Source organism: Limulus polyphemus, unplaced genomic scaffold, assembly GCF_000517525.1.
Source record: "Limulus polyphemus unplaced genomic scaffold, Limulus_polyphemus-2.1.2 Scaffold351, whole genome shotgun sequence".
In the NCBI taxonomy this organism is placed as follows: Eukaryota; Metazoa; Arthropoda; class Merostomata; order Xiphosura; family Limulidae; genus Limulus; species Limulus polyphemus.
In genome coordinates, this window is record NW_013665961.1 from 360147 (window position 1) to 380656 (window position 20510).

The following is a 20510-nucleotide window of genomic DNA, read 5'->3' on the forward strand; positions in this document are numbered from 1 at the left end:
TGGAGACTATTTCATTTAATACATGTTTTGTTTTGATATATAAGTTGTTCGGGTTTTTTCATACTAAAAAAAGGTGTTAAAGAGGACATCAACATGTTTTTTGCTTCAAAGCCAAGTGATTTCTTTAATCAGGGCATTAACAACCTGATTGTAGGATGGAAAAGCATCATTGATAAGAATGGAGACTATTTCATTTAATAAATGTTTTGTTTTGATATATAAGTTGTTCGGGTTTTTTCATCTAAAAAAAGTGACATTAATTTCTTGATGAACTAATACATGTAATTGCAGTATTTAACCCTAATAATCTTGCTATTCTTAACTATAAAATTATTACCCCATTGGCTTTTAAACACATTTCTCAAAATAAGTATGCATCAAATTTCTTGTCACACCATGGCATTTGTTAGTTATGGGTCTCTAATAACATACACATTAAACAAAAAACTGTAAACAAAAATAGTTTATCAGTATTGCAGTTAATCCTACTGATTACGGCTCTGATCTATCATGTACCTTTTACTTAAAATAAAAGAATAATTTTACTTTTATATTTGTAAGTAATTTCTTTCCTATATTGTCATAATAGTCTTGAACATGAAACTACTCAATATGGTGTAATATTTGGAACCCATTACTAATGAACTGTATACAAATAATTTCTTAATTTGAGAGTTGACTGCTAATTAAGATATGTATAATTATACTGTATATTTATTTTTAATGTAACATTTTCCGTTTTTTTTTTTCTTTATAGTATTATTTAAAGGAAAACCACAATTATAATTTGTAGGTCAGGTGTTATTGGATAATTTTACTTTCTTTAGAAATTTATTTGTGGATAAAATGAAAGTTTGTTTTCTGAGGAATTTAAAACAATGTGAAGTACCTGGGAAACCCATTTGATATAAATATAGTCCCACATTTGACACCATTTAGTCAAATTAGTTTAATCTATTTTTGAAACAAATATAAATGTGTTTAATGTATTGATAATTTGCTGTCATAAGCAAATTTTGTATCTTTTTTTTTTTCTTTAGGTTGCAAGCAGAGTCCAAAAATATTTTATTAAACTTGCAAAAGCAGGATTACCTGTACCAGGCCGATTACCTAATGTAAATTCTCTGAGAAAAGTAAGTTTTTTTACATATATTTTATGTTAAATTTCACAAAGCTCAACCTCTTTCCCTGCTAGAGAAGAAATATCTGGCTGATGTAATCATCAAATTAACTATATTGTTGGAGTCATACTTACTATTCTTGTACAGAAGAGCAATATGAATTAGTGAAAACTTTGTTGAATTGCATATTCTGTTAATATAAGTACCTGTAAATCTGTAGCATTAATACGTTTAAGTAATTTTCAATGTTTTATTTCATCTGTGTATGTAAAGGGTAATATGAAAACCTAATCACACTCTTGGGTTACATGCTTTAATTGAGACTAGACATTAGTCCCGTTATATCATTTAGCCAACGCCAAATTAATGTTTATTTTAATTTTACTTATATATATATATATATACACATATATGTGTGTATGTGTAGTGAGAGTATATTTTAATTTAGCAAAACATGCACAGTCTCTTTATTGAAAGCCAAACTGTTTCATTGGTTTTTGATGAATTAGTTACGTCATAAGTGTTGTTAATACAGGAATGCTAACTGACTAACAAATATCCAACTGTTGTGTTGTTGAATTTTATGCAAAGGTAATCAAAGGCTGTCTGCACAAGCCATTAATATTTTTTTTTCACTGTGGTAATGGGGTGCAAACCTTGGTATGCTAACCATTGGACTCTATGTGGATCTTTGTCTTTTGTGCAATTACAAACAATTTCTAGTCTCAAAATGGGAATATTTGCACAAAGTAGGAATATTTCTTGAGTTAATTATAAGGCTGAATTTATACTGCTATGAGATTAGCCAACAATTTGAAGTGATTGGTGCTGTCATGACTCCTGTTGGCATTCATACTGGTTTATACTGGAGTGATTGTTGTCATCATGCCTCCTTTTGACATCCTAATTATTCATACTGATTGATACTGCAATTATATTAGCCATCAGTTCCCATCATGACTCCTGTTGACACCCTCTTTATTCATTACTGACATATACTGTTGTGAGACTTGCCAACATTTTGGGTTGTTTGGTGCAATTGTGACTGCTGTTGATACCCTCAGTATTTATACTTCTATGAGATTAGCCAACAGTTTGGAGCAATTGGTGGTGTCATGACTCCAATTGGCACCCTTGTTACTCTTACTAAGTATGTTATGAGATTGGCCAACGACATTCCTGTTTATCTGTCATTATAAGCCAATAACAACACATATTTGCTACAGTATATACATTTATATTTCTTTGCATAATATATGTAAATTTTTTCTCCATCATTAAGCAGTATAACACATTATTATAAGTTATGATGTTGGACCTCTGCATTTATAGTCAGAGTGGATTGTTCAAGTATTCTTAGTCAGTAAACAGATAATTTTATTTTTTTAAAACAGCTGAAACTAACAGAAGAGTCATCATTGATTTCACTTGTGGCATCTCCATCTATGCTGCTTGGTACTGAAAATGTATGAATACTGTTTTGGTCATCATCTTGGTCATTCATTAATACAGGAGGAGCATGGGAAGCAAAGAACGATGACTTGAACATAAGACGTGCTTGTTGCCGACTATACTGATTTCTCCTTGATGAAGTCTGAAATGAAACAATATTTACAGTTATTGGTCAGAAGTGTTTGTCAAAATTATAAGGAATTTGTTAATTTGTAGCTAAATTACAAAAACTAATTTGGAAAATGGCTTACAAGTATTAAAAGAACATGAAAATTAATTCAAATTGTAGTATTATTACAAGTTTAGGTCACAAAAAATAAAAAATTGACATAGCAGCACTTAGAATATGCTGTAAGTAATCTTATTACCTTTTTCATAAACAGTATTATAAATCTGTATGAATAACAAGGGTGTCAACAGGAGTCATGATGGTAACAATCACTCCAAATTTTTTTCATGTTTTAAACAATAATTAACTGACATAAGCTTACTTCATTGTTATAGTGATTAAAAGTTTTGATAATAGACTAATATTTCAAAATTAGTTAAAATATAGCAGTAGTATATCCCATGACTTCTGTAGGTTGAAATAAAACATAGAATTTGTACATTAGCATCTTTTAACAACTAGAATCAGAATTATTCAATCTTTTATATTTCAAATCTAATTACAAGTCCTAATCTTGATATTGTGAATTTGGCTTTATACTGATTGAGTGCTGCTTCTTTGATTTAAGTGTTTCATTATCTTACAGGATGAAGAAGGAATTCCTCCAGAACTAAAAGATACCCCAGAGTACAAGGAACTGATGTTATTAAAACGTTTGAAAAACGAGAGACTGAAATGTCAAGGGTTAGCACAACATATAGGATTTAAAGTAAGTTAAATGTAAAAAAAATAAATAGGAAATTCATTTTATATTTTATGCACTGTATATTTAATTTCACTTAAGTTTAATTATAAGCTTTAACCACTTTCTCAGTAACATATAGATAGAATTTAATGAAGTACATTAACTATAGAAGTACTATAACTTCTTAAAATTTGTATCTGAAATAGCAGTGTATTTGGTTGTTCTACTGCATGTAATATTCTTCCTGATGGGTAGATCTGTATGGTAATGATTATTTATTAGACAAAAACTTCTGAGATTTAAGATCAGTTCATTGCTCATTTCATTTAACAAGTTATTGGAAAAAATTCAAGGTTTGTTCTTAGAATTTTAAAACTGTGTGACTGTTTGAAACATAGATGTTTTCAAATGTAATAAATCTAACTGTCTACCTTGTAAATCAGAACTGAAACTCGTACCTTTTCTTGTGAAATATTAAGATATAAGAATAGTGTATAGTCATTTGAAATTATGCTGCTTTTAACTTTTCACCTTTTGTTTTTATAGTGTGATCGTTGCAAGTGTGAGCCAATTATAGGCACTAGGTGGCACTGTACAGATTGTCCTTCAGAAGCTGCAATAAACTTATGCAATGACTGTGTGGATTGGTATGAGTATTAAATCTGTATTTCTAAACCAAAAATGATAAACAAATGACTGGTGCATTAATGTAAAGGGTTTGAAGTTTGTTGTATTTATAAAATAATACAAGTTAAATATTTTATCAAACTCATGGCTCATACTTTGCTATTTCAACTGATAACTTGATAATTTTAATATAAAAGTGTGTATTTGTGATTACAAATATAATAATTGATTTTTTCTTTTCTCTGGTTTCTATGTGTTAAATGACAGTAGTAGACAACTAGAATTTTGTTTTAATGTGTCACATTTTGGATTAGACATATTGAATTTTGTTAAATTTGTGTAATAATTGAAAACACTAAAAGTAGACACTCCTTGAAGGCACTAAAATCTTAATTTCAATATATAAGAAGCTTTAATTTTTCATGTTTGTGACTAACAAGATTAGTCTGCTCAGTTGGATGCAGTTTATTACAATGTATATGACATTTTTAAACAGTGTACATAGAATACTGAAGCTTTTGTTCAGAAATAATACATTAATGTCAATTTTAGTTTCTGTTATGTCTTCCACCATATCAATTTATGGTGGTCTATGTTCACAGAATTAAAGATTACAAAAACTATTTTAGGAATTTTTTGTTTTTTTTGATTTAATGGTTTAATGTATGGTTAAAAAAAAATTTTAAATGATTCCAGTATTCATGAAACTGACGTGCACAAAAGTGACCACCACCTAGAATCGATACAACATGCTCAAAGCTCGGCCACATTGGATAAAGATTACATGTATTTCATGGGAGGAAACTACAACTACCTGGATCCTAATTATATGCCAGCAACCTAATTCTTAGTCATTTATGTTGAAAGAAGATAAAATATTTATTGTATTGAAATTTCATTTTTGTAAATTCTAATACAAAAGAAAACATTTAATGTGTGTGCATGTGGATTTTTTTGTAGAATCAAGGTATATGTCACACATCTGCAGCTCAATGCACATTTATTCTTGATACCTTCTATTACTTTTTAATAATTTAAGATATGTTAACCCTGCATTAGTCTTCCGAGGTCTACACAGACCCCAAACATATTGTAAACATCAGCTCAGACAGATGGAAGCACATACATGTTTGTTGTTCTCAGTAGCTTCAGTATTCGGCTAGTTTGTGTTAAATTGTTACACTTAGTTTAGGTGGTAAAAAAAAAAACTTGTAATAATCAATGTTCATTTATCAATTATTAAAGAAAAAATTTTGATTGTTAGTGTTTTTTTGTTTGCAAAATAATAGGTTATTATTATTCATTATTATTATTTAAATATTTTGAAATTAATTTTTTATCATTGGGTCTGCTACAACCCTGGAAGAATGACTATGGAAAATTTTTACAGAAGACTAACGCAGAGTTAAACTTTTTGCATTAGTGCTTTTATTCACTTAATACTTTTAAAACATTATCAATGTAAATCTGTCAGTGTGGATTGTCAAGTTATGAGCAGTTTCATTAATTGATTAATTCAATACACTGAATACATATAATTTGACACTTTAACCTTCTACTTTGGTCATCTTCAGGTTTAGACTATCATTTTAAAGTAGGCTAATTTGAGCTTATTCAGAGTTGGTTTCTAAATGCATAATGTAACAACATTGATGTAGTAGCAGTAGTATTGATGGAAAAAAAACAGTGATGGGAGCTAGGAAAGAAGAAATGTATGTGAAATAATTAAATATGCATACATACAGATGAGCAACAATTAGACATTTTATCACAGACACCACTTAGCTATAAAAATCCATGTCTCCCAGTTTTGTGTTTAATACTATTCTAAAAGTATAAGCTTTGGGTTCAGAATGGGAAAAATCTAAACATTACTTGTTTTTAGTTCACCAAGATAGTAATATTAACAAAAAACTTTAAGAAGCAAAGTTGATCATTAACCATGAATAAAAAAAAATATATTTTTGTCAAATTAGTATCTTTCTCTGCACATTATGGTTGATTGAATGACTGAATCCAGGTCAAATTCAGCATCCTGTTTAATTTAATATAAAATTTTCTGCAAGAATATGCCTCCAGACTCCCTAAAAAAAGGGAAACTGTTTTGTTACTCATAGAATTTTACCACATGTTAAAAGAGATTTCTAAAAGTTGGCATCTCATCTCTGCATTCATGTAGTTACAAGTTAATGCTTTAAGATACATCAAGGAGTATCTCAGTCTTGCATACTTTCTTTTAAAACCATTCTCATTATTTGATACAACATCGAAATAAATAATTGTGAATTTGTTGTCACTATTACTATTAATACAGTGACATTCCCACAATATAAATTTCAATTCATAGGCAGAACAAAAGTATGTAAAGGGCAAATATTACAATACTGCCTTTTGTGACATCTATATCTATTAGTGACAAAACTATGAACAAAGAAAGTACAGGGTATAGAAAAATTAGGATGTGACCAAAGGTTACAACATATTTAGCTTACCCGGTAAGAAATAACTGAGATAAAAATGCCCCTCACTAGCTTAAGGGTAAGTCTGAGGCCTTATATCACTAAAAATTTGGTTTCAGTACCTGCAGTAGGCAAAGTGTGGATAGCACATTGTATAGTTTGTTGCCTAACAACAAAAAGTATATTAAGCAGGGTACTGGGAAGTTTAAAAAGTCAGTACTCAATACTAAAATGAACAGCATTTATGGACAAAGATTATAATAGTTTAATAATATCTGGAGGAGTTTTGTGCTATTTCCGCTGGGCAGATTTTTGTTTTTATATGAAATATTCTATATATCACTGTTTGTTTCTCAATAAAAATAATGTTCAGTATGACTAATAACACTGTCTCTTAGAATCAACAAAAATCTTCAACTCCAGCATTTAAAGATTGTGAATTATATGCATGTGTGTGAAGTGACTTAATTTTCTTCTAGCTGAAAGTATACATTTCACCACTGGGCCAGGTATCTCTAGTGGTTAGAGTTGCCTGGCTGCTTATTTTCAGTTCCAAGACTAGTGAAAATATCCCATAAACACACTGTCAGCTGTTGAGACATTACAAATGTAATACTTGCTCTCACTAGCCCACTCTCCCAATGGATACTTCATTAACCATGATGGGCTCAGCATAGATAGCCCATTGTGTAACTATGTTCTTAATTACAAACAAAACTCTACCACTATTGACTTAAGGGTAGTTGTGTAGGTGGTCAGTGCTGCTGTATGGTTGTCTTTCCTCTGGTCAAGAGTTCTAAGAATGATCAGGTCACATAGATTGTAACATTCTGGATCAAAAATGTATTATCATGTGCTTGTATGTAATGAACCTACTATACTGAGTCATTGGATTACTTGTTTTTTCTGATGTTTTAATGTTAGGAAGTTCCAGTTTTATTTCTTTGCACATACAACTTTTTGTAAGTTTAAGCAAATAACCATCCAGGAATAAAGTTTATTTTATTATATCACAGTATTCATATATATATACTGATACATAAAATAATTTCTACTGCAAAACTGATATGAACCACAAATAGTTAGTTAATAATATTTTTAGTTGACTGCTAAATATATTACCAATAACCCTTTTATACGTGTTTTAGCCTGAACACTCATAATTAATCTTTTTGTGTATTATTAAATTTCTCCAAACATTAGTGATTCTCATTTCCAAAGTTACTGATTAAGATAGACCTCATGACTACGTAAATCTGCTGAAAACAGTTTTGCCATGCTCCTGTTCATCATTAGCATTTAATATATTTTTCTGTATTACAAAATTTTGTTTGAAACTTGAAATAGTGTCCATTTAGCAACCACAATTAACAAAATTAATCATATTTTTTACTAAAATAAAATCAACATAAGAAAACATACTAAAAAAAGGCAACAAAACTACAGAAATAATTTCTGGAGTATAAATATGAGTCTGGTGTCTAAACTTTTAAGGCATTATTGCAGCACACTTTGAAAATAAAGAAAATTTGTTCATTTTTCATCTGCTTCAAATTTGTTTGAGAGAAACATGCTTAAAATACATTTGTTTTTAAAAGAAAAGAGATACAAGGATAAAACTATAATATACAGTGATCAAGAATTTATTTATGGACATAATTGCATACTCAGCTGTATAAATTAATATAAAAATAAATTTATATTTACTTTGTAACAGTTAACACAAGACACTTCACATCATATAACGTCACATAGCATAAAAACAACAGTATATTATGCAAGAATATTAGAATCTGAGAGCATGATCCAATCCTATGCTGAAAACAGATAAATGGTTTTATGATGGGAAAACATATATAATAACACTATATACATATCTTCACTAAACCTTTAAATGCTTTATATTTTACACATTTAACACAAAAGTAAATAGAAAAACAGTTTTCTTATCATTAAAATTAACAATATTTTGTATATTCCTTAACTGAAAGGTATTATGTTATTATTACATCAGGCTGCAACTTAATGAATTCAATACTTATTAAAATTGGTTCAGCAGTACTTCCATGTAGCTGTTAATAACTAAAGGTGTTGAAGTCTAAAACAAACTTATGTTACTGACTTTCACATATCATACAACACCCTCTCCACTATAGTTTAAGGTGTAATCTTAATTGTTTTTTTTGGGAACATAATTACTTAAAACCGCATTTTTCGTGATAGAATCTTTTGGTAAACATCTTCATCCAGTGGAGTGTACTTTACAGTCTTTGTGTTAAGGTAATACAGAGGATCCTTCACCACCTTCAAGTCATATCCTTCATGTTGCAGATTAATTTTCTTGAACTTGTATGTGCCTTACAGAAAAAAAAAGAAATGGTATTTCAAGTTTTTTACGATCATTTCTTTCCCAAACTTGAAGTAAAAAAAATGGTCATGTTGTACTTTTAAAAAAACTGTACTCTATATTGCAACTTCAATGGGATTATTTTGGAATTTTAAAGGTGACTTACTGGGTTTGAACTGGACCCTTTAAATTCTATTTGGAAAAAAAGAAGGAGGGCCCTCAAATTTTTCATAAAAAAAATAGCTAAGAAGAATATGTAAGTTAATGTTAAACACTAATCATTCATAGTTTAAGTTTACGCAATCAGTAAATTTCGGAAACACAGAAGTCCTCAACAAAAATACTGTCATGTAAATCCTTTTCAATGCACATCATTACTGGTAGAATTAACACACATTTTAATGTGATGGCAATAGACAAATAATTATTTCTCTATTATGCTAGCAGAGCAATCTTTTTTTTTTTTTAATTGCTATTTCAAGGAGGTCCAATCAGAAATTTTCCGGGTGAGCTTGTCTGCCCCTCTGATTTACAGACACTTTATATTATAAAGTATTGGTTAGTTACTATAGAAATGGAAATAAGTACACTGCAAAAATCTTACTTGTTTAGAGGTTTATGAATTTATGAAGACTTGCATATGTTTCTCATTTTTCCAAACACTAAAATAGGTAATCTATATAAATAAATGTCAATATGTGTGTATCTGTTCCTTATACATTTCTTGATCAATCAGTGTCAAACTTAACACACCGATACATGAGGGAAGTGGACCCCCTCCCCCCAATCTAATTTCAGATTGATAGAATTCTTGAAAACACTATGCCTTTCTTTTCAGTATTGGTACCTTTATGTATTTTTATTACACTTTTAATGTTTATTATGAAAAAAAATAGAAGCACAATTTCCTATCCTTTGTAACAAATGAATTTACATTTCATCCATCCAATGGATGGATACTTCAGCTAGTGTGTCCAAATAATAAATATTTCCAGTCTGACATTATTTGTCCATCTTATTTACGTAGGAGTAAATAGAACATTCTCTTCAAAAGGTACTCATGGACTAGGACCGAAAAACCTATGTAATAAATATTAAGCAGTACCCATTTATTCATTAACTACATTGCTCAAGAAAAGATCTTTTTATCATAATAAAGTACCAGTACGTAGTTTGAATTCTGAGTAACTCTGACACGCAAACACACTTAAACCCTTCTCTCTCTTTTTTTTCTACAATATTCTTATCTAGAAATTACATGAAAATTTTAAGCCTAACATGAATTGATGTATTCATCATTGAGGCTATATAAAGCATTGAGAACTATTGGCAAATCTTGTTACAAGTTGTTGTACTGAACAAGCAATAAAAATTTAACTTATAATATTGAACTTACTATACTTAGCAACATTATTTATCTGGTTTGTGAATATAATTAAACTGTATTTGTGCATTAACTTAAAAATGCTAATATAAACACATACTTTTAATTTAAAACTAAAACATTATTTTAAAGAAAGCAATAAATACTTATTTATCAATTTTACTATATATATAGTATTTAAATGAAAATAAAACAATCCATAATTATTAACCATAATACTAAATAAGTTTATTTTCTGGTGCAGAACATGTATTACAAATAAGCTGGAAAGTATTCTTGAGATTACTGTTTCCATTGCACTGAACACTGGAAAGAAATACCCACTAAGTTATGACACATAATTTGATTGTCAAATATTTTGTAAATTAGCTAAAATGTACATAAGCTGTAGAGTATATATACTTCAAAGATTTGATCAAAAAGACACACATATTACATACAAATATGCTTCCCTAATGACAAGATGACCAAGTAATGGTCGGGGATCATTAAATGATTATATTTATATCTTTTTTAATTTATGTTTATATCTCTTTATTTCTAAACCTTGTAAGTTTAAAGATATTTCAGATGAATTCTGACCTAAATTGACAATCAGAAACTCTTTAAATTAAATCTGTCCTTGCTTATGTTTTAACTGTTAAAATCAAAATATTTTCTCTACGCAGTGGTTAAAGTTTCAATGATAGTGGAGGAAAACAAATGATACCTGTGCTCTCTAAGTTTTTCACAATGCGTAAAAATATTGGCATAGCATACAATGGAAGAAGCTTCTTCAGGTTTTGTGCAAAAGTATCAAAGTCTATAGTACATTTAATATCAATGATAGCACCCATGCCAGCTCTTCCTTCAGTACCTAGAAAAAGAAATATACCCTATAATTACAGATCAAATTAAAAAAACTGAATTTATCATTTCAATATGTCCAACTGATTAAGTTAACCTAACACACAGCAATACAACTTAATCACTTCTCTAGCCTTAGATAAACGAAATAAATAAAACCTCGAACTTGTATAGATGGAGCTACTTACCTAAAAACATAAACACATGAAAATGTTGAGGCAAATAATAATAAAAAAATGTTTTCTGTATCTACAAACTGTCTATTTTCAATTACAGGTTATTTGTATTGCTTTTCTGGCTGCAAATAGTGAAATGGAAAATTTAGATGTGGGACAACTGCTTCTAATGTACAATTTCAATTTTTTTCACACATGAGGCTTATGTTGAATCTAACAGTCCATGCATCTCCATCACTGTGTGGGGCCTATTTTTGTAAAACTCTTATAATACAATAAATACATTATTCCCTCTGTAACCTAGCTTTGTTTGTCTGTCCTCTCATGCAACATCTTTATGCTAGGTTTAGTTGAACATTACCATTAAATGTATGGAGATGGTGTTATGCTATGCTCTAAATCAGGGTTTCACAAAGTGTGGGTCACTCCTGAAAATATTTTATAAGAATAAAATAAAAATTATAGCAATTCTTTATATAACATCACATTTTAATACCTCTTCGAATTGGGAATTTCCTTAATAGTGCAACACAAGATAAAGGAGCATAATCGACTGAAAGATGTGGACCAAAGTTTTAGAAACTGTTTGCTAAAACAAGAGCATAGATCCTAGTTCTTCTTTCATGTCTTTCAGCTGATGTAACAGAATGTTTATAATTCAGAAACTCAGTGTGTTGTTTTATCCCTATCTATTTTATTAATGAAAAGTTTAATAAAGCAGTTATTATAATTTATGGGATTTTTTTTAAGATAAGGTTGCAGCAGAGATGGTACTTTTTATGGTTCTAGGCAAAGGATCATGCCATAAAAAAGTTTATGAACCACTGCTATTGAACTGTTTTATTTTACATTATGTATCTATGTATGTATGTATGTATGTATGTATGTGTGTGTGTGTGTTTGATTACAAGTTTGTTCTCATATAGATAAGTATGATTATATAGGGTCTTGAGCAGGTATAAGTTATTTACATTAAAGCAAACACACAAACATACTATATATACAAACACATCATTTATAACAACTAATGTTATGATAGTACTCAATACTTTGAATGCCTGTCAACAAAGTAAAGATGGTAAATTTGGTTTGTGTATTATTTTTGGTCTCAAATTGTTAGAATGAAACAATTATCTCACGTCAGCTTAGTAGTAAACCACACAGACACTTTACCTGTCTGTATAAATGTAAATAATTTATCACTTACAAATGAAATGCTAAACACTTCAATCTTGTAAGATAATATGGCTTCTCAATGGACTTCTACATGTAATAATTTTGTGATAAGCAAGGCTATTAAAATGTAGTAAGGTTTTTTTTCAAATGCTATACTGAATCTCTGTTGCTTAAAACTGGGGGTTTATTTACCACGAAAATTAATTTAACAAATTATACAGCAACTCTCAGTGTACTTTCACAAATGTATGTTACAGTTTCTGTTGTTCCAAAGGTAAAGAGCAATTACCTGGAATTACAACACCATAAGCTACACAGTCTGTAAGTCCAAGAACTTGGCTGATGGCAGCTTCTACTTCCATTGTAGAAACATTTTCTCCTTTCCATCGGAATGTGTCACCTGTTCTATCCTTAAAGTAGATATATCCATTTTCATCCATCACCATTAGATCTCCTGGTGAAAAAAAACTTTATTCTTTCATAACAAGTTTGCATTAATAATAATAATAATGGATATCTGATTTTAAAACTTATATTCATGATGTAGACCAAGTCATGGGTTTTCATTGAAAAATTTTTATTGTCAAAGTGTTTATACAATTTTTAACAGAGCATAATGTAATAAGAAGAACTGCATTTTTTACCTGCAGAAGAAATTACTATCTAAAAGTTCAATTTTAATAGATTGATATGTGCAAAATAAAACATTCCAACAAGTATGATCGATATACAAAAACCATGATATTTATTATGACTTTCTATTGTAAAAGTATCAAACCAAATATAGATTGTCATTTTTAACTTATTATTAGATATAATAATTAATCTCTATAGATACATAGGGATGCAAATTAAAGTAAGTGTTATGTGACCAAACTAAGGTTTTTTTTCAAATGCTATACTGAATCTCTGTTGCTTAAAACAAGGTCTAACTTGACTATGGTCACATATATATATATATATACACATTATATTTAAAAATCAGCCAGATCATAATTGTTATCATCAATTCATATTATAGGTTTCTTTTTTTTTATCATTACTTTGATCATTAAATGATTTCTTAAGTTTTAACTTGCATGGTACAAGACAGAACGTTACTAAATCTAATATAAATTTTTTATCATGAAAATTTTACTTAATTTCAAAATTACAAGTTCTAATCACTATATTTTACATTTGTAATGTTTTTAAATAAGGTAAAAGTTGTATTAAAATGTGACCAAATCTTCTTTACTGAAAGTTCACACAATAAATATATTTTAAAACTAGACATTATAATGACTGATGCAATAGGAATAAAATCTATACATATAACAACCATATATCTGTGTCTATCACTCTCTGTATATCCTGAATGGTTAATCAGAGAAAAAGAAAAGTATTTATCAAAATGCTTCTTTTCAAGAGTACATTAATTTTTTTTATAATTCCCAGAACTTCATATCAACATCGACCTGTCAGTCTTTGTATGTGATGAATGGTTAATCTCACAAAAAACTTAAGGACAAGTATTGTTGTTTTTTTGTGAGGGAATTTCACACAAAAAATGAGACTATTTCCATCAACCGATTGAAAGAACTATTTTGAAGATAGATGTGTGAAAGAAAAAAAAATGCAAAAAAAGAGAAAAGTGTTTAAGTATATATTTGTTGTTTGGTTTTTATTTTCATACCAGTATTATATACATGCATGATTTTATTGTACCATGTTGAATGACTCAATTTGAATTGAGTATTTCTTCTCTGAAAATTCTTATAGAAATGATAACTGTAGAAAAGTGCTAACTTCGATAGTGGTCTTTTTTTGCACTCAATAAAATTACAAGGGATGGTGACATTCAGCTGAAAAATTCCCCACTACTACTTAGCTAACCTGAGCAGTCTATTGTGTTGGATGCACCCTTTGTATTTAAACCCAAAAAAATTTGCTCACAATGCAATGCAGTCAGTCTCCTTTGCTTAAAAACAAATACAGTGCAATTTTCCTTATTTAAATAACACATGGAATGACAAAATACAGTTGTAAATGGCCCACTACATAATCATATTGCATATACGCTCTGATCCAAGGGATTGAGTTGACACTCATTTTATATTTATTCATCACTAATTTTAGGAAAACTACCGTTGAATTGTTTCAGTGGGCTTCTGCTAGTATTGTCACATTTTCATGATCTTAAAACAATTTCAAAGCACACATTAACAAGTCTTAAGAGTAAGTTGAACTTTTAAGGTTTGTATGGGTAAATTGATGAGAGCCTTATAGCAATACTGACTACTATAGATTGATGAGAATTATCCTGCTAAGTTTACATCAGGTATTAGTGCACAAGTTTTAAATCGTTTGTTTTGTATGTTCATTACAATATGGTTCAAAATAGAAAACTAACAACTTAGTTCACAAGAAAATTATGCTACAATTAGTTAAATAATTAAACAAACTAATACCCGACAAGAATGCTAAATCTCCCATGCTGAAAACATTCTTGGCAACTTTTTTCATTGTTGCTTGTTTATTCACATAACCGTCAAAGTTGCGGACAGGGTCGTTACGTATTATCTTGCCAACAAACTCACCTGGTTCTCCTTAAGAGATGAAAATGTTAAAAAATATATTAATAATGAGGAAATAAGCAGAAGAAACTTTATCAAACATCACTCATTGAAGTCAATTTCTTTACCATACATAACTGAATATTAGAGAAAGTTTAAAAAGTTAAATACTTAATATTTTAGTCTACATTTTGAAATATTTTATGATAATTGTGTGCATTATTTAATTAAAGAAAGGTTATCCAGCAATATAAAACTAATATCTTCTGGTATATGCATGTACTTGCATTTTTTATGATTTTAATACAGTTTCACCTTTCAGGAAACATTGGATTAATGACTCCACTACCATCACCACCTATATCTTGCGAGTATCTGAACAAATAAATTTCTTATGCATGTCACCTCAAACAATGAACACATTCTTTTTTCTCTAATGTACTTACTTTATAATTTGATAACATTTTATCCAATTCTAGATTTTGAGCAAATTATCAAAGTCAGTTAAAAGTTTTGATTTTTATAAAGCAAATACTTGTTTACTTTCTTTGGACTCTGACTAGTTTTTATATTAATTCTTTTATCTACTTGCATGATTAGAATGCCAAGTAAAGCTTGTTAATTGCTTCTCAAAAACACAATAATATCCAAGAAACACTTTTCTGTACTCTTGAAATATTTTCAAAATATTTTAACCTACCAGGCTTACATTTCACACATATACCATCCTTGTTTCTAATAGGTTCTCCAGTAGCCTCGTCAACTTTTATTAGAGTTACTGGGTAAATTGATGGGATAATACGAGAAATGAAACCCACAGCTCCAGTAGTGCTGTTCGTGTTTACTGAAAGAGATATTAAACACTGTTAAACTTTCATCCACAAAAAAATATAACACAACCTTTTCATATGGTGTTTTAATGAAACATTAAAGTTTCTAATTCTGAGTTTTAGAATTTTTGCTTTAGAGGTTACATAATTCTACCAATATGTTTACTTATTTATTGACTAATTTAGTTTTGAAAATAATTAAATTAAACCTAGATTAATGCTATTATTAAGTTGTATAAGTTTGCAATTTTATTTACTTACTTACTCTCAGCTTATGAGAAATAGATATACAAGTTACAGATAAACAACCACCCTATTGAAACTCCACCGCAACTTCTGCTTATATAAGTAAATTTTTTATTACAAAAACTGAAGGCCTAATTCAAATATTATATATATAATACAAAGTGTGAAGAAATCTGAAGATTTAGTAGTTCCTTTCAAACAAATAAAAGTTGTTTCATGGCTGTATGGGTGTGTGTGTGTGTGTGTTGTATTGTGAAACTAAAGATGGTGAATCTACACTTTTTCGATGTCCCATTTTTTCAAACAATATTTTTCTAAGGAAGGTGTATGTTTAAAGTTGTCTGTCAACTAAATATTTCCGATTTTACCTAAATATTAGATTTAATTCATATTTACACATAACTCCTAAAGATACAAAACAATACTTATATACAGAAAATAGCTAATGGGATCTCTATAAACTTTCATAAAATATATAACAAATAAAAAAAAAACAGTTATTTACTGATGTTTGCATTTCCTTCTGAAGATCCATAAAATTCTCCAACTTTCTTGATTTGAAACCTTTCACAAAAGCTTGTCCATAAAGCTGGACGTAGTCCATTTCCAATAACAGTAGAAACTCTGTGCTGTTTTTCTTCGGGTTGAACTGGTTGAGCCATCAAATATCGACAAGTTTCTCCAATATACTGGGCTACCTTGGTGTGTTTAAAGATAAGTTATCTCATCCATCAAAAACTGTTTTCTCATAGCATCTGGTTTACTTCAACAAAATACTTTTAGTTTATGAAACAATCAGATAGAGGTATACACAGCTGCCATATTTTAAACTTATCAAATGAGAGCTTAACATATCTTTAATTGTTCAATTATACTACAAGAGACAGACTTAAAAACACTTGAAGGATTGAGAAGTATCTAAATATACAATATAAGAGTTTATCGTGTATTTTTTTCGCCATGTCTCAATTATGAAGAAATTTAAAATTTTTCATGTGATTTGTTTCTGTGCACTTTGATATAAAATATGCGGTCAAGAAAACCATTGAAATTTCTCAGTTCTAATTACCTTTATGTGTATGTGTCTCTATATCATCAGAAAAGCACCCATTTTGCCCATAAAAATGAGGAAACACTTTCACTGGCTGATAGGGTAATGTATGCAAGTCCAAATTAATGAAAGTTGAGAGAGAGTTATGTGGTGATGTAACTGCAAAATAAAAAACTGGGGTTTTCTGTGTCAGTATGCAGCCTTAGTTTTCAATATTCCACATGGTTTTCATCATGACCAGTTCTTCAGAGATTCATTTTAACAGAAGAAATCCTGAAATTCTAGTCACTGATCTTGTAGAGGAAATTGCATATGCAGGCACACACTTTAAATATTGTTTTCATTGTCTGTTAAATATGTGCAATCTGTTTATTTTTCATGTAACTAAAAAGTCAGTTGAATTTTTCAAATTCATAATACTCTGACATTTCCTGCTCAATCCTCCAATTATAAAACCTTATTTGATACTTGCATAGAAATCATTTAACTTTGAATACCACAATTGGATAGGAAAGAAACATCTTGGTGCCATGACCACAGGTACAATTGTAGTTTTTTTTGTTAACTCTCTCTCTCTCTGTAGTATATATATATATACAAGCTCGGTCAAAACAGAAAATTTTGCAAGCTTTTAATAAGCATTAACTCACTTGTAGACAAAAAAAATTAATTTTTAACGAAGAATTTTCATTAAAACTTTCTCCATGAATATATGATGTCGAAGTCTTGACTGCTCTGAGTACAAAGTGATTTTCATGTTAATATTAAAAATACTTTTCATCTGAAAAATCTCAGATTTCATTTGAGTAACCTCCTAAATAAATTTCCAACATTATTTTTCACTAAACTTTTTATTTTATCTGTTATTTTCTCAACTCTAACTCTATACGAGGTTGATCAATTTGACTGATCTCAGAACCACTAAAAAAAAAATCGAAATAAATCGAAATTACTCTTTATTTTCATAATAAAATGACTTCAAATTGTAACATAAAACTATAGTTGTTTATCCTAAATAGCTTTAAACTCACAACAGTATACACTTCTTCATACTCAGGTTTTATTGCCCATTTAACTGTATCTAATTAGTATTTGTGCCAAATAAGTTTTAAATCACTTGGAAAACGTGTAGCTCATGTTATCCTATTAAATTACATAATTCACAGGTCACTCATGAGTTTACCTCATGTAAAAATTTTTAATTGTTAGTATTTTTATTTATTTCACCTAATCTAACCTTATATACCATAAAAAACTTCTAATTTTTACATCCGAGTTACTTTTAAAATAATAAATAAAGAATACACATGAAAAACAAGAAATAAGTACTTACCTGGGTTTCCTTTTTTTTTTATTGTCAACTGTCAATGACAATTAACCCTAATTTTTTTATATTAATGGTACTACTTCACTAAATAATTTTTTCATTTAATTAAGTAATGCTCAAAAGAATGATAACGTGAAAAAAGGCAGACAATGTATCACAAGTATTACAAGTTTTCTGGCTTTCTAACTATGTGACAAGAGCTATTAAAAATTGGCTAAGCTCATTAATATGTTTCCTGTGGGAATAAAGTTTAAACTGCAAGTGAAATATACAAATCTCTGTACAGAAAACAACATATTACAATACCTTATTTTATAGAAAAAACATTGGCTTTCTATTGGTTTGAAATAATATAGTATTAAACGTCCAAGAGAACTATTGGCAATTTATGAAAGAGGGTGTAATAGTTGGGCATGGCAAGAGGGGTCTGATTTTCTATCTAATGGTTCTAAGCAATGGTTCTCCAAGTAAGATTGAAGGCTATAAAAATTATGCTTTGCATGAGCCATACAACATTATATTGTGTAATTTACATTAAATTTCATACTTCTTAGAGGAGTAGTAAATAAATTGGCAAAAGGAGATGCCTAGAGAGAAAATTTCACAATTCTCATAATAGAGGAATTTCAGGATTTTTTTGTATTTCTTGATAAAATTAAGAACTCAAAACTTACCTACCATTAACATTTGGATTATTAGCTGCGTTTTTATGCCAAATTCACTGATGCAAAAGAAATGAAATGGTGTTCCTTGTTTTTCAAGCTATCAGATGATGCACAGTGTATAATATATGCACTATATTATGTGATTAAAAAGTTAGGACTGTTCTTTGGCTGAGAAATCAATGACAAATGGATTTGCAACCCTTACTTTCCAAGCTATTGCACAGCATTATATTATAGGATTCTCACTTGATCATCAAAAATTAGGATGGTCATATGGTTGAAAAATCAGTGATTGAGAATACCAATTATAGTACATATTAGATGTTAGTTTTCTACTGTATCTATAGTCCTAGATATGATGTTAAAGTAGAACAGTCAACTGTTGAGATAATTGTGAAACAATACTTTCTAGTTACTATAGTCTCTTGGTCACCCTTAGGCAAGGTGTAGCACCCATTAGCCTCCTTTATCAGAGTTACAGTTGAAGCCACAGGGGCACAGGATGTTTGATCATCTCATCTGGTGAATGCCTGGTGCAACTGGGACAATGATAGAGGAGCTCTGTTCAAGATAGTTGAGCACTGCAACCAGCAATATTTTGCCAAGCATAATCTATGGTATTTCATGAATCAAGGAAAAACCACAACAGCATGAAGAGGGTCCCTGATAGAAATAGGGAGGACACCTTGCCCAATAAGGAAAGTCATGTGCAACAGGTGACTCCTGACTGTCAACATACTACTGTCCACACCCAGGTGAGAGCAGGCAATGTGGAATGAGAGGACTCTACATCAAATTAAAAAACTGTTTAATATCAAGCATGAAATGGAGAAATTAAAGACCAATGTTCTAGGTCTGTGTGAAACATGTTAGAAAGATACTGGAGCTATTGCTTCTGCTTGTCAAAATAAAAGCTAAACCTTTCAACATTGTAATAATACAAGTATATTGTTAATACAGCGGAAGTCATGCAATGCTGGAAGCATGCACGCTGGAGTTTCTCGGAGGATCATGAATTTGCCCAGTAACTCTAGTCTGATTGAGCTGCCCTCTTTTTTAATATACAAGCCTGGCGAGAAAAACCAGTGAGGCACATAGATTGAAGAGATAGATAATTGAGTCAAGCGAACAGTAGGCACCATAAGTAAAGTGTGTGAACCACTGTGATTTATAGTGTGTGTTATAAAGGTTGTTAAGTTTAAAGTGACTGTGGAAATTCTGTGTATTACTAAAATTTGTATTGAGAAAGAAAAAACTAGTTTTAATCAAGAAGGGACTTGTATTGCTGAAGTTCCTCTGAAAGAATTTATACCGGAAATTAACAAACAAGCAAATATGCAACAATATGCACCGACAGTTGAAAATGAAAACAAAGACATCGATTATTTCTATGA

At 29.6% G+C, this 20510-nt stretch overlaps 2 protein-coding genes across 3 annotated transcripts in view; one reads left to right on the forward strand and one right to left on the reverse strand.

Moving 5' to 3' along the window:
- Positions 1-5222, forward strand: part of LOC106457608 (ZZ-type zinc finger-containing protein 3-like) — a 23930-nt gene extending 18708 nt beyond the window's left edge. The window contains exons 4-7 of the mRNA XM_022383611.1: positions 1041-1133; positions 3311-3451; positions 3974-4074; positions 4751-5222. Coding sequence (XP_022239319.1) covers positions 1041-1133; positions 3311-3451; positions 3974-4074; positions 4751-4898 — 483 coding nt within the window. The 3' untranslated portion in view covers positions 4899-5222. The remainder of the gene's footprint in view (positions 1-1040; positions 1134-3310; positions 3452-3973; positions 4075-4750) is intronic.
- Positions 5223-5362: 140 nt separating this feature from the next.
- LOC106457609 (long-chain fatty acid transport protein 4-like) overlaps positions 5363-20510 on the reverse strand; it is a 48022-nt gene continuing 32874 nt past the window's right edge. Inside the window, exons 6-11 of one of the 2 annotated variants that reach the window (XM_022383605.1) lie at positions 16579-16771; positions 15698-15841; positions 14893-15030; positions 12732-12896; positions 10954-11100; positions 5363-8870 (exon numbers count right to left, since the gene is read on the reverse strand). In XM_022383605.1, coding sequence (XP_022239313.1) covers positions 8713-8870; positions 10954-11100; positions 12732-12896; positions 14893-15030; positions 15698-15841; positions 16579-16771 — 945 coding nt within the window. In that variant the 3' untranslated portion in view covers positions 5363-8712. The remainder of the gene's footprint in view (positions 8871-10953; positions 11101-12731; positions 12897-14892; positions 15031-15697; positions 15842-16578; positions 16772-20510) is intronic. The other variant, XM_022383604.1, reaches the window with a different exon arrangement.